Here is a 15,136-nt window from a genome sequence, read left to right as displayed (position 1 = left end):
CTTGGAACATAAGCATGAGCTTTTTGGGTTTAACAATGATGGTTGCTCACTCTGTGTGTGTGAGAATGACAAAGGTTTTTTGTTTCATGTATGCAAAATGACTAGGAAGGAAATTGAAAAAGGTTTTGAATTTATGAAAGGTTTTCTAGACTAGTTGCTTTAAGCAACTCCTTTAGAAGCTTTTAAAATATTTTTTAATACTTTATAGATTGGTTGTATAAAAAGCCAATGTAGAAAGTATTAATTTTTTTTTGTAAAGTAATAAAAATCCTTCTACACCTCACTTGCATATATCTAATATTAAAAAATGAAAAAAAAATTTACAATTTTTTTAAAATATTTTCACACTAGTGGCCATGATAATGGATCTAGAAAGGAGAAAATAATTAGAGAAAATTAATCTTTTGGTCCTTCAAGTTTTCACTTGATTGTAGCTCAATCCCTCAATCATGACTTAGTGTAACTTGATTCTTGAACTTTTAAATTGAACTCAATGGCCTTTGTCTTTTGACCATTTCAAAAATTTATTCTTAACATTCTTAACCCATCCTAAGTCATAACCTAGCCATCCTGCTTGACAAAAAGTATTAATCACAACGAAAAAATAGTTGATCATTGAAAACTGTGTTGCCAAACTGGCTAGCAACAAAATTAGAGACGAAAAAATTTTGTCAGTAAAAACACCATCACTAATTAGTTAGTAACAGAATTATCAATTCCATCAGTAATTAGCAACACAAAAAATCTATCATTAATCCACCATTCCATTGCTAATTTTTGAGATAGTATATTCCAACTTAGCGATAGATAAGAGATGGAATTTTTGTGGAAAATTAAAGACAAAAATTTTGCAGCAAAATTAGCAATAGATTAGCAATGGAATTTCTATGGCAAAATAGCAATAGACTGGTGATAGAATTTTTATGGTGAATTAGTGACAAAATGTCCATGGCTAATTAGCGACGGAATTTCCATCACATATCTTTGACAATCAATAACGAAAATTCCATCACAATTCCATCACCAATTTTTTTTTTAAAAAAATAGCATATAATTTTTTAATTTTTTACTATATTTATAGGTAGCATTTTTTATATACCTAAATATTTGTTGATTCTATTAAAATCATTGTAAAACAAGCAATTCAAATTTACTCAATAATTATACCGTAGATCAAACATTTCAAATTTACTAAATTAGCATAACTTAGTAGCAAATTAAGATAACAATGTCACAAGTCTAAAAAAATTACAACAAAGTTGTTTTGATAAACAAGTCAGAGCAGGAGCCAACTAAGGTCTTTATTCTCTTATCTAAGCTTTAGTGACTAGATCTTGTTGCTCTTGTCTAACCTCTATGACTGTCCTCCTATGCAACTCCTCTTCAAAATTAGGATGAAGCCTTAAGTTGTTAATGGATGAAGAGGACTTATATGAAGGAGAGGTGGAAACAATATGTAGATCCTTGGATCCTTACCCATATAGGCAACCCTGCTTGTTCTTACCACCTGTGGTCTTTAACTATAGTTTAATTTCTTCTTTATCATCTAAATCATTTGATACTACACTTGGAGAATCTATATTATTAGAACTTATGGATGCCTTAGGCCTCATGTAATAATCTTGTTAAAGAAAGTAATGAGTATGGAAATTCTTTCACAAAACTCAGGTGATAAGAGTAGAGGGACATGCAAGCACCAAATACCATAAAAATGAAAAATCACAAAATAAACAAACCAATTTGATTAGTGAAGCTTTGACTATCTCTTTTGGCTTTCTTTTTTGTTAAACACCTAAACACCCACAATAATAAACTAACAAGCACATAGATACTTAAAATAAACAAGTGTTCCACATATTGATTCGACCAACAACAAAGATAGGTTAAATAGTGGATTTTGTGTAATTAAAAAAGTAGATTTTCTAAGAACTATTAGAAAATAAAAAGGATTTTCAAGCCACACATTCATCTCAAATTCGTCCCGAGGGCAACTCCCTAACTTATATGCAGACATCAAAAGCTACTTTATCAATCTCTAAACCCTCATTTGTTTTCCCCACTAAAAGCATAAAACAAATAAATAACATAAAAAGTTCAAATAACTGATTATTGTAATCTAACAATTTGTCAAATAAACAAGGCTAAAAATAAAAGAATACAAACCAACATGAGAAGAGAACATGAATTTTCCATGCAAAATAACAAAACAATAAAAATAGGTCTACTTGAATGCAAGAAAACCATAAAATGATAGTAGAACACAAACTAAGATATAAAGCACAGCCCAATTTCTTGCTAAGGTGATTTAAACTTCCATAATTCAACCAATGAAGCCTCTACCCTTCAGCACAATTCCAACAATAATAATGACCAACATATACTTACATAAACTTTAGCTAACCTATGATCCACAAATTGGCCAATTTTCTTATTAAAATGTGTCTTCTTAAACAATTTAAATATTATAGGTTTTCTCTCTAGCTTGGAAGCCTACAATTATTTATGAAGATGAATTATATCATGCATTAAATAAAAATGATTGCATTTGAAAATAAACTCTTACCAATCTCCTCTTATGCCCATTATTAAGGATGTTACCCCTTTTGTGTTGAGTGACTCCTATGGAAGATGCTTGATTGGTTTTAGCTATGTCACACTTGGCCTTATAATCTTGTGATGTCCATAGTTTCTCTAAATTATTTATCACATCATCCGAAATCCAATTACACCTAACATTTTTCTTAAATAGGTCCTACCTCACATTATGCACTATGTTTCTCAAGATGTATGCACAATTTGAATTTCAACTTTTCTTAATAGCAGCTTCATCTTGTGGTGACCATTTATATTATTTCTTCATAAATGTAGGAAAAAAATAAAAAGTATATTAAAATGAGAGAAAAACTCAACACATAATACAAATATATAATAGAGATAAAATATACGTGCATTCAGCAAACCATATTTGCTTAATTTCAAAGGCTATTACTTTCCAGCTAGAACACAGATGCTTAAATTTTGCTTGAATTATAGGGAGAATAGCCCATACAATAGCAATATCTGGATTAAACCCAAAAAAAATTTGAAACAAATAATTATAAATGCAAGAATGACTTTAAGCTACTAAATGGATATATCAAATAAAATAATGCAAACCACATTGACGAACGTTTTCTTCTTAGGGTATATCCATGTTCGACCATCTATTGGATCACGACCCCATGGTGCAGAACTAGTTGAAGGGCCTTGTGGAGTAGTGGGGGGTTGCGAGTTCTCTATTCGAGGAGATGATGCAGGTGATAATGAGAGTCTCCTAATTGATTCTTGCATAATTGGAGATGATATAGGTCTAGATGGTTTAGGAATGATTGGAAATGATATATGTCTAGATGATTCAGGCATGGTTAGAGGTTTAATTGATTTCTCTACCATAGTAAGAGTAGATGCATCTTCTACATGAGGAAGAAAAGATTGCTCAAGTTACTGGGATGGTAGTATAGGTGTTGGAGTACTCAATTGGTTTCTAGAATGCTTTTGGCAATGAATTGATGCCTACATAATAAAATTTCAACCTTGATTTCGTAATAAATAATAAATAAATTATCACAATATCACAAAAATTAAATCTAAACCAAAATTAAATTAAAACTCAATGCAATCAAAATCAAACTCAAAACTAAATAGCATATCAAGATCAAAGCCATAATTTATGCATCTTCATCACTTGAAAATAATTTTAAGAAGTTACTTTTATTAGCTTTTGAAAATAATTTAATGCGGTAGATGAGAGAGTGTGTTTTAAAAAGGTGGGATACTCAAAGATATTGTAAAATCTTAAAATAATATAATAATAAATTAGTTTTATAAAACAAAATTCAAGAAAGATATCATGAAATTTAAAAATAATTAACTAATAATCAATTTTTTTATTATTGGAATCAAATATAAAATAAAGTCTGTGTTTTATAAAACCTCTATAAAATAAATTTCTTTTTGTAAAATCTTTAAACTATCTAAAAACCACTTATTTTTTAATCTTAAATAAATGTGCCTTTATAGTATCGTTATGGATTTTGATTTATAAGAATGCTTTATTATTTAATTAATCAATAATAATTACAAGATATTGTTTTCATGAAATTACCTTATTTTTTTTTACTACTATTAATATTTTTAAATTATTTGAAATGGCATGCATTTCATATATCTAAAATCTATAATGCATGAAGCAAAAATTTATCTAGTTTTTCTACTAGTCAAAGGAACGCATAAATGCATGTTCTTTGGTCAAGGAAAAACATAATTATTGATCCCGTATTTTGGTATAGGACTCTATAATTTTTTTCATTACTCCAAGTCCCTCTAATTTATCTCACATGCAGTGTTAGTCTTTCTATTTTAGAATATGCTCAATGAGGTGACACTAACGATATTGAATGTGCTGACCTATGACTAACACCATTATTCTATATTGTGGTAGAATTATAATTCAACTTATTCAAACATAAAACATGAAACAAAAAAGGGTGGATGATATTGGTAATATGCTAAATTATAATTCCACCATAGCACAAATTAATGATGCTAGCCACATGACAACATATTTAACACAATTATTTCCATTTTATCATTTTTTAGGCATATTAAACAATATAAGGACATGGACTAGTAGTTATTTTTCCCTTGAATCAATAATGAAATAACTTTGAAATAAATATCCGACATGGGTTTATGAAGCTTTATGCACTTAAGAAGGTAATAGAGAACTTGCAACATTATCATTGGCTTGAATTAATTTATTGTGAGTGTGATATGATAAAGTTGAAAGTACATAAAATATACTCGTTCACAAGTTAGTATTTATGAAAAAACAATGCAAAATGCAAGTAGGGATATCCTAGATTATAACATTTTCTCAAATTATTAAAACTATAAAATATTATAGATATTAAAATTAATAAAATAATATATTAGTGACATAATTAGCTGCAGAATAGTGATGGAATAACTTTCCAATGGAATTTGTGATGGAATACTCTGTGGAAAATCAATTAGCGACGGATTACTCATGGAACTTTGTGACAAAAATATTCCGTAGCTAATTCCATGGAAAATAAATTAGCGATGAAATTGTTCTATCACAAACATGTATTCCGTCGATGATATTAGCAATGAAATTAGCGATGGCTTTGCAATGGATTAGTGACAGAATTCTACTTTGCTGTTTTTTTATGGTGAGCAATGCCATTAAAAATTTGAAAGTGGTGGTGCTTCCAAGGACACTTCTCTTCTTCTTCAATATGTAGTTCTAGTTTCTATTGACGTTCAATGAAGAAGAGTTGCAATGTGATATTGAGTCGCCACCATGATGCTAAATGAGATATTGGTTACGAGCACATAAAAATCTATTTTTTTTGTTTTAAAATAAAGGTTAAAAGTATAAATTTAGTCATGAATAATTTTTTAAGGACCACTAAATAACCTATATTATGAGGTGTTGTGAAATAAATTTTAAACTATTAAAAATAGAGCAGTGTCACCTCCCATTAGTTTTCAAATAACGTCCGTTTATTTAATACTGTGGGGCCCATTTACATCTTCTCGACTTCTCTCCCCCACCCTTAACATCACTCACTCTCTCTGACCCCCTAGCTTCTCTTTCACTCCCCCCCTTTACCTATCTCTTCCTCTTTGCCTTTTCCTTTGTCGGTTTGTTCATTCTTTTCTTTCTTTATTTTGTGTCTTACATTTTGGCCTTTCATTGTTTTCTGAGAAAATTGAGATCAATGCATTTGCCTCCTCATCGCAGCAAAGTGATTCCAGTTGATAATACCAAGACCAATTTTGAAATTGCTTCGGTTAACCAAATTTGGATTTTGAATCGATTTAATCCAGTTTGAATGTTTTACTTTCTTCAGTCTCTGTATCTCTGTGTAATTCTTAGGGTCGTGGTATTGATAGGGTCAAAGTATTATGGCAGAACTGCTGGTCATTGAAGGTTGGCATATGCCGTCGTGCCACTGGCTTGCTCGGTTTCAAGGTCATCGTTTGCTCACGGTGATGGGAGGCCATATTCTCTGTTGTTCTCCATCTGAATGAGCTGTTGATGGAACATTCTCAAGAAAAAGGGATGACAAACAGAATTTTTCAGAAAAGTGGTTGCTTGAATAATCAACCTCAAATATTGTTTTGAGCACATACAATTATACTGTAAGAAATTACAGAGTCTATGTCAATGCAATAAAGAGAAATTGATGGAAGATATTGATCTCATTGCACAAAAGATTAAAAAAGTAAGCATGAAAATGAAGGAAATTCAAGTTCAAAATTTTGACTTAATTCATAGCTTGAAGTATTTGAACCTTCACACCCTAAAGATGAGGCTTTGGTGAGAGGTAGAAGGCAGAAGCATTATCCACTAGGGTAACATATTTGAAGGAAGAATCCGTTTTGATGGTCGCCAGCTTTTTTTTTTTTTTTTTTTCGGAGTGGGGAAGAAAGACGGGTGAGAGAGTTAAAAAATGAGGGGTTCAAGTGAATTGATGACACATTGCTTGTTAATTTTTTTTTCCAAGCCAAACAATTGGTCAAATAAACAAACGTTAGTTAAAAACTAAGCCGCACCCATTGTTCCATTTTTATTAGTTAAGGATTTATTTCACACCGTCTTATAATATAAATTATCAGTAATTTTTAAAAAATAGTTCATTGCTAAATTTATACATTTACCCAAAAAAATGGCGAAACAGAGGTGCGATTTGACTTAGCTTGTCGGCCAAGAAGGGCTACTTTGATTTTTGAACAGACAGTGTTTCCGTGAAAGTTCCAAGCACACTTACATTGAACTCCATTCGTGATTAAGAATTATGCTTCAAAACGCACTCAAGATTCAAGTATTGTTCAACAGCTTTGTTCTATTCATACGCTGTATGGAGTACTGCCACGATGGAGTTCATCTTGGGGAGCCCGTTGGAGCCAAACCCTGTATGCAAAATCATTATCCGATGTAGCGCTAATACAATGATGATTCAAGTGCTTTTGGCCTTGTTGGACAACTCAACCATGATTCAGCTTTAATTTATGGATGATAAGGATCAGGATCAACTTTCTAAAGAGAGAAAATATTGAGGACCAAGTTTTAAGCGATTTAAAAATTTAGGGAAAGAGTTATGTTGAGTCACTCGCTGCAAAAAAATTGACTTTTGACGGCAACAAAAAGTCGCCTTCAAAAGTCCAAAAGTCGCCACTAAAAGTTTTCAGCGGTGACTTTTCACCGCTAAAAATCATCACTATAACAACCTTCATTAATAGTTTTTGGCGGCGATAATATATATACTTTTAGTGTCTTTTTGCCGCTAAAAGTCTTTTTAGTGGCAACAAATGTCGCCGCCAAAAAGACTTGTCGCGCCAAAACTTTTTTTTAAGAAATAATAATTTATTTTATGCAACATCACTCTGCCACGTATCCATTAAGTGATGCCACGTCACCTACCATATGCAACAGATAATGCCACATTACTTACCATCTTGTGCCACGTCACAGTCCATGTGTTCAATAGATAGCCATGTCACATGACACATGTGAACTTCCTCAAGCCACCTCATGTACCACGCCACCATCTTGTGCCACGTCACCTACCACGTGTATGCCCCATCAAGCTACCTCATGTGCCATGCCACCATCTCATACCACATCACCTGTCACGTGTATGCCTTCTTAAAGAACCTCACGCGCCCCATCACTATCACGCGCCACGTCACATATTTGTTATCCAAGATTTGAACCCTTGACCTCTCCCTCCTCCAAGCCTTAAGCCTCTCTTTTTTGCCAGTTGAACTGAAATGTACCTGCAATTATTATATGCGAAATTAAATATATATTATGTAACTGCATACACATATATCAAATAATATATAATTAAAAAGATATACATATATTATATTTTATTTTCAATTATTAATATGACAAAATGATTTATATGAATATTTAAATTATAATTTTAATAAAATATTATTTTTTACCAATAAATATTATTTTTTTAGGAAAATGAACTTAAAATAAAAAAATTTTAAATATTAAAATAATATTCTTATATACATTGTAATAAATTTTTAAATTATATTTTTATTTTTTAAATGAAAATTATTAAGTATATAATTTATTTATAAATATGTATTATATTATTTTATGTTAAATATCTTTTACTTTTTTCTTCTCCATATTTTTCTCAAAAATTGATAAATTAAATGATTAAATTTTTATCTTCTCTCAAAATAGCTAAATATTTCCCCCTCTTTTAATAAAAATATATTTTATAGATAATTTTTCAATATCTTAAAAAATTATTTTAATAAAAAATTAATTTTAACCACATAAATTTTGTTGATAGTCATTTTGAAAAATTTTGAAAATGAATACTAATAACTTTTGCAATATATGATAATTACAAGAATCTCTGTGTGATCAATCTAGTTAACATCTAATCATCTTCAAACTTATAGAAAGGTGGATTTGAGTAGTTATTCATATTATTCTTAGTAATAATTAGTTATAAAATGTTATTATAGCAATGAAAACCTAAATATACTAGGAGGAATTATATGAAATCCTTGTCCAAAAGTCATTAGAGCTCAGTAGAAGAAGTAAATACCATATGTATATCAAGCTATAAGCATAAAGTGCGTAATTTACTAAGTAGTCTATAATATCCAAGTTACGTAAAACCGGACTAGTCATTAAACTGGTCATGGCACTGGGTCACAGGTTAGTGGTTCAATCGGGGTTTAATCGGTGGTAAATCGATCATGATTAAAATAATACAATTTAAATAAAAAGATATTAATTATAAAAACATTCAACCAAATCCAACCACTCAAAAGTCTAACAATAATAAAATACTATATTTTTGGGCTTAACATGCTCTACCTCTAATTTTTCATTTTTTGACTTCAATTTTACTTTTTTTTATTATCTTATTTCCGAACTCAGAGCTTTGAAAAATTAAAAATCAAAAAAATCAAAAACGACGTCATTTTGGGGGGGAGTTTGAAAAATAATAACTCGATTAACCCAGTCAACCCACTGGGTTATCTGGATTATACTGGGTTGACTGGGTTACACTGGTTCGCTCCTCATCAAGTTAAGAGTAAACCTAGACCAGACAAGGGACTGGGTCACCGGTTTTCGGGTTGACCCGACTGGTCCAATCCGGTTTTCAATACCATGATAATATCATTAGTATCTCACGATGTTTGTACAACTTTAACTTCCTAATGCCATTTATATATTTGATTGTAAGTAATAATTTATGTATAACTTAACCTAATTATAATTGAAGTAATAACCCATTAAGATTTAAATTTATCATATTAAAAAACTAGCTTAATAACATAATTCTTAAAAAAATATGAACTATGTATGTCTAAAAAATGATTATGAATAATATAAAATTAAAAAAATTTAATAATTAAACTTAGCACACTTTGACTATTATTTTTTTTTATTTCACATTCCTATATATAATTTATTTCTAATTCTATACATAAAATAAGAAATTTAATTTTATAAATATATTTTGAATAATTTTATGTAATTATTTTTTTAATTTTTAAATTATTTTTTATAAAAATATGTCACCGCTAAAAGTAAATTATATTAATTATTTTTTAATTTTTAAATTATTTTCTATAAAAATACTTTTGGTGGCGACAAATGTCGTCATCAAAAGTAAATTATATTAATTATTTTTAATTTTTAATTTATTTTTTATCAAAATACTTTTGGTGGCGATAAAATGTCATCACCAAAAGTGAACTTTTAGTGGCGACAAATTCAAGTCGTCGCCAAAAGTGACTTTTGGCGGCAATTTTGATTTGTCGCTGCTAAAAATATAGTTTTGGTGGCAACTTTTAGTAACGACAAATTGTCACCACTAAAAATTCACTTTTGGCGGCGACTTTGATTTGTCGCTACTAAAAGTCCATTTTTGGCAGCGACTTTTTTAGTCGACGCTAAAAGTTATCATCAGAAGTCATATATTTTTGTAGTGATTGTTAAGAAATTAAGTAACAACTGAGTCAAAATCTAAATTAAAGTAACAAAAAAAATCATAATCCCAAATAATTATTAGGAAAGAAAAAATTTAAAAGAATTTAGACCTGTTGTATTTACAACCACTCTAGAAAATACAAGAGAGGAGTCTCCCATCTTCCACTCTCATCCTCTTCCTTTCCTCTTCGAAATTTCTAACTATGATATCAAGATTTGGATAGTTCATAATTGTTGTCTTATAAAATATTTCATTTTAATTTATTTTTACTGTATATTTTAATAATTGTCCACATTAGGTTTTTGCAATTTGAATTTCATCATTTATATTTTTTTCATAATTTAACATTTTAATATTTTAAGACCGGTTGTTGGAGAAACCAGTTTAAAATTCAATTTATATTTATAAAATTGCCACTCCCCTATTTTCTAAGCAGTTTGTGCAACAAATTGTTTAGAAAGGAAGGTTTAAATAATTAATTTTGTACTAATGACGTCAGTCAATTTAATTATTAAATACATTGATCAATATTGGAATTTCCCTAGTGAACTAGTTGCCTAAAAAATTGATACTTTTTAAGAATAACCGGTGCTCAGAAATCCTTTCCAAAAAGCACGTAATTCATTATAAATTAAGAATTAATTAAGGGCTCCTCATTTTGTGTCAATGAACCGATATATATGGAAAAATCTTGAGCCATCACAGTAAAGTTTATGAAGAAATTTCTCCACATAAATTGTTCACTGAGATATTCATGAATTGCATGCTCTTCATATAAATAAAAAAATACATAATCAACGAAAAGCTTTAAAAGTTTGATGTAATTATAAGCATGTGGACGTATGTGCTCATGGAATTTATTGTCCCTTTCTTTTACTTGTTTACTCTGCTCCTCTACTTTTGCATCCATATTCATGATATCATTCATTAAATTCATCATTTCATTACAGATATACTTATTTTATATCTAGTTTACAACGTAATAAGTCAATTCAAGCATCGTTGGGTATAGGGCAGCTCAAAAGAGTCACATGAATTTTTTGATTTTAAGATTAAACATCTAAAGTAAACACACTCCAAAAGTAGTCATGAAACTATTGAGCCAAAAGACAATGAACTATTACCACTAAAAGTTGACTTGTAATTTATGAGGTCATGGCATCAAATCTCATTGCTGAAGTGATGATTTTACTGATAGGCAATATGTACCTCTAGAAGTGCTCTTTGAACTTTAATTAAGGCATGTCCTGGCCATTATGAATTTCCAAGACCCAATTCATTTAAACTTTCTTTTATTCTTTTATTAAAGACAATGAACTACTTGATTAAAAATGTTGCCCCTTCCCCATATTCTCTAGGATTTTTTACAGACCGAATCTCAACATCAGCCTTCCAATTAAAAGCCTCATGTGCATGACTTATAAATACATGACAAATGGCTTTAAATATAAATTGCTTATGACATTGATGATAATAGAAAAACTAAAAACAAAAATAAAGTTATTTAAAATAATGATATAGAAGATTTTATTTGATTGAACTGATATAATTTTATCTGATACAGTACTGATAATATGGTGCACTAGGTCTATAAAAGAATTTCTCAAATTATGATTTCCAGTAAGAACAACTTGAAATTTCCAATTTAATTATTTATGAATTTTGTAATTTTTTTTACCAACAATATAATGAATTGTTTAAATTGACTAAATTAACAATAAGTTTTATAAATAACTTAATATTAAATAACTAAGCACCTTTGAAATTCAATGATTATTGTGTGATTGATATGATCCATGCATAACAATCAGATATGATTGAATATTTTTACCTGATCAGGGACGATAAAATCAAAACAAGATCCCAGCAGTACTGAGTAACACAGTGCAAAGAATACAAAAAACAAACAAAGGAATTATGCACGCGACATGAACACAGAAACTTTGACATTTGAGTTTCAGAACATTACCATTCAAATATTATTTCTAAATTCATTTCATAATGTAAACAATTAATGATACATTAAAGTCATGCTTTTATAACAAATAACAATCATTTTATATATAAGAAGGCTAGCTCTATACACAGCTCAGTGAAGGATAAAATCTCAACAATCTCGATTCATTTGTGATCTTTATTTTCAAGAGAATATATTCCAATGACGATAATGAAACTGCTTCGTGGGCAAATAGTTTTCCCTCCTTTTGTGTTCATAATAATAATATTCTGCCAATACTGTTTCTGGGTTGGCTTCGCGGAAGATTGTGGAGGCAAGGCAATTGCATATACCATTACAGTTGGCCAACCTGGTCAATTCAAAACAGTTCAGCAGCAGTTGATTCAATAAAAAGCAACAATGGTCACTGGGTGAAAACTCACATATATCCAGGCACATATACCTACGTTATATTTATGTTTAATCATATTGAATATTTTTTTTTTTTGTTCCTTTTATGTTGATTTTTATAACTTTTTTTTTCCATACAAGTAGTTGCGCGAGGAGGGAGACTGGTGGGAGCCATATATAGTTTTTTCATTGTATCAGGCCTGCAACCTTAATCCTTCTATTTTTGAATATGCCCAAAGAGAATGATGAGGCAGCACTAACGATATTAAAAATACTTACTTGTAACTAATGTTGTTAATCTTTGTGTTGAGATGAAATATGATTCAACATGTTAAAACATGAAACAGATCAACAAGTGAACTATGCTGTTAATTTGCTTGATCATAATTTCAGCCCAGTACAAAGTTACAGGTAAAAATACATAACACCATTAGTGTCATTTCATTATCTTGTTAGACATACTCAAAATTAGAGGGACTAATAATATAAAGTTGTGAATGGGATAAATTAGAGGGAATGGAAAATTCAGATATGTATAGGCACATACAGGTACGTCTCACATATGCTTAATCATATTTATTGTTTGTTTCTTTTAAGTTGGTTTCTATAACCTTTTTTCGTACAACTAGTCGCACAAGAAGTGGAACTGGCGGTTGCCTTAATCTCTCCAAAATTTGCAATTTTTTAATAGGGAAAACGTAACTATTTGTTATATATGCAGTTTTTCTTCATTGTTTCAAGTATCTCTACTATTTCATCCTCTCGGCAACATCAGTATCTCTATTTTTGAATATGCCCAGAAGAATGATGAGATAACACTAATGATATTAATTATGTTGACTAGTGCTATTAATTTTTGTGCTAAGGTGAAATTATATATGATTTAACAACTTGAAATAGGAAACAACAACACGGGTGAACAACACTACTATTAATCTGCTGAATCATAACTTTACCTCAGTACATATTAATGACTTTAGTCACATATCCTTTTTCAAAAATAGAGAGACTAATTTACAAACAGGATAAATTAGAGGACCTGAAACGACGAATAAAAAATAAAAACTTATATATACCAAAACATGTGAAAATTATAGCTAGGAATTCATAGTCATGCTTTTTCTTTTTAATGTCATATAAATGTTGTACATTTTTGCCTCCCAAATTTATGAAAACTTTGATATATATATATATATATATATATATATATTATAATTAATTTTGTTGTGTGCAGGAGAAACTGCACATTCCAGAAGATAAAGCATGCATCATTTTGGAAGGGGAAGGCAGAGAAGTTACTACAATTACGTACAGTGATCACCAACAAACAGATACAACTGCAACCTTTTCTTCCTTTCCCAACAATATTGTTGCATCTGGAATCAGCTTCCAGGTTTGATAAATGCTTGAAACATTAATATGTATCGTGTTAAAGTATATATAGAGCGAAAAAATAACGGTTATGGTTATTCTCAATTTCTCTTTGTTATAAAAAAATGACGAAAACTTGATCATTTATGCAAATTTTATAATCTATGACGATATCAATATAGATTTTAGCAAACATTTTTGGGTTGTCTGTTCTTAAAAAATTAAAAGAGCGCGCGCGCGCGCGCGCGCGCGCACACTCTTTGTAATGTCTCTTGCCTTTTTCCCGATGATATTGATTGACGATCACGTCCGACGGTAAGAGCAAAATGATCTGGTCCAAACTTCATCATAATTACACAGTTTTTTAATTTTAGCATTTGTAATGTCTTTTGTTACTACCTTTTGGTTATAAAAGAGGACATTTTCTAAAATTCTTTCTTAGTCTAAAATATGAAATATCAGGTATATTTTATATATTTTTTAATTATATCTTTACTTTATTATATTTCACTCAAGTTATTAATAAATATGTTTTATTTTAGATAAATCCAATGTCATATTTATTTTCACTTAATGATAAAACCATAAAGATGTGAAAATTTTTAGAAAATAATTATGATTTTAATAAAATTTTTATGAAAAATGTAAATTAAATAACAATAACTTATATTGTGGGCCGCAATCTGCACAGAGTATTTATATATTTATTCTTATTATGATATATATGTTGGGGAAAAACAGGACATTCCGTACGTATATAACTCCATATATAAGGTATCTAGATTATAAAAAAGTAGCCCAATAAAAAATGTTATAATTGATCTAAAATTATTGTGGTTGCAGAACTCGCTTTATCTCTCAGATCAATCAGAATTGGAGCGAAACATAAATGTAAAACCAGCATTGGCTGCAATAATATATGGCGACAAATCAGCATTTTTGGATTGTGGCTTCTTGGGTTTTCAAGATGCACTTTGAGATGTCAAGGCTGTCATTACTTTAAAAATTGCTATATACAGGGTGCTGTTGATTTCATCTTTGGCAGTGGTCAGTCCGATTTTGAGGTCTATGTACTTGGAAAAATTTTTGTGTTACTCCTTCTATCTCAAGTTATAAAACACTTTAAACAAAATTTTATAGACTAATAAATTTTATTAAATACACTTAACAACCTTATTTTTTTCAAAATAAAAATATAAACTTTTAAGAATATCCTTCATTTAATAACCTTAAATATACACTTAATTGGTATTAAATAGTGATGGAGAAAGGCTAGTATTGGAATAAATTTACTTAATAAAATATTAATCTTCTCAAAATATCTTATATTGTAGGATGGCAAATCTCCTAAAAAAGTGTCTTATAATTT

At 29.6% G+C, this 15,136-nt stretch overlaps 1 protein-coding gene across 1 annotated transcript; it reads left to right on the top strand.

The window, feature by feature from the left end:
- The first annotated feature begins 12,912 nt into the window (after positions 1–12,912).
- Positions 12,913–14,745, top strand: LOC129322487 (putative pectinesterase 10). The gene is made up of 3 exons (XM_054968798.1): positions 12,913–12,945; positions 13,631–13,789; positions 14,611–14,745. The coding sequence occupies exons 1-3, from the start codon at positions 12,913–12,915 to the stop codon at positions 14,743–14,745; spliced, it is 327 nt and encodes a 108-aa protein (XP_054824773.1).
- Positions 14,746–15,136: the final 391 nt, after the last annotated feature.

The sequence above is a fragment of the Prosopis cineraria genome, unplaced genomic scaffold (assembly GCF_029017545.1).
Source record: "Prosopis cineraria cultivar Desert tree isolate PC_DT_omini unplaced genomic scaffold, ASM2901754v1 PC10, whole genome shotgun sequence".
Lineage (NCBI taxonomy): Eukaryota > Viridiplantae > Streptophyta > Magnoliopsida > Fabales > Fabaceae > Prosopis > Prosopis cineraria.
This window is presented reverse-complemented; position numbering and strand designations above follow the sequence as displayed.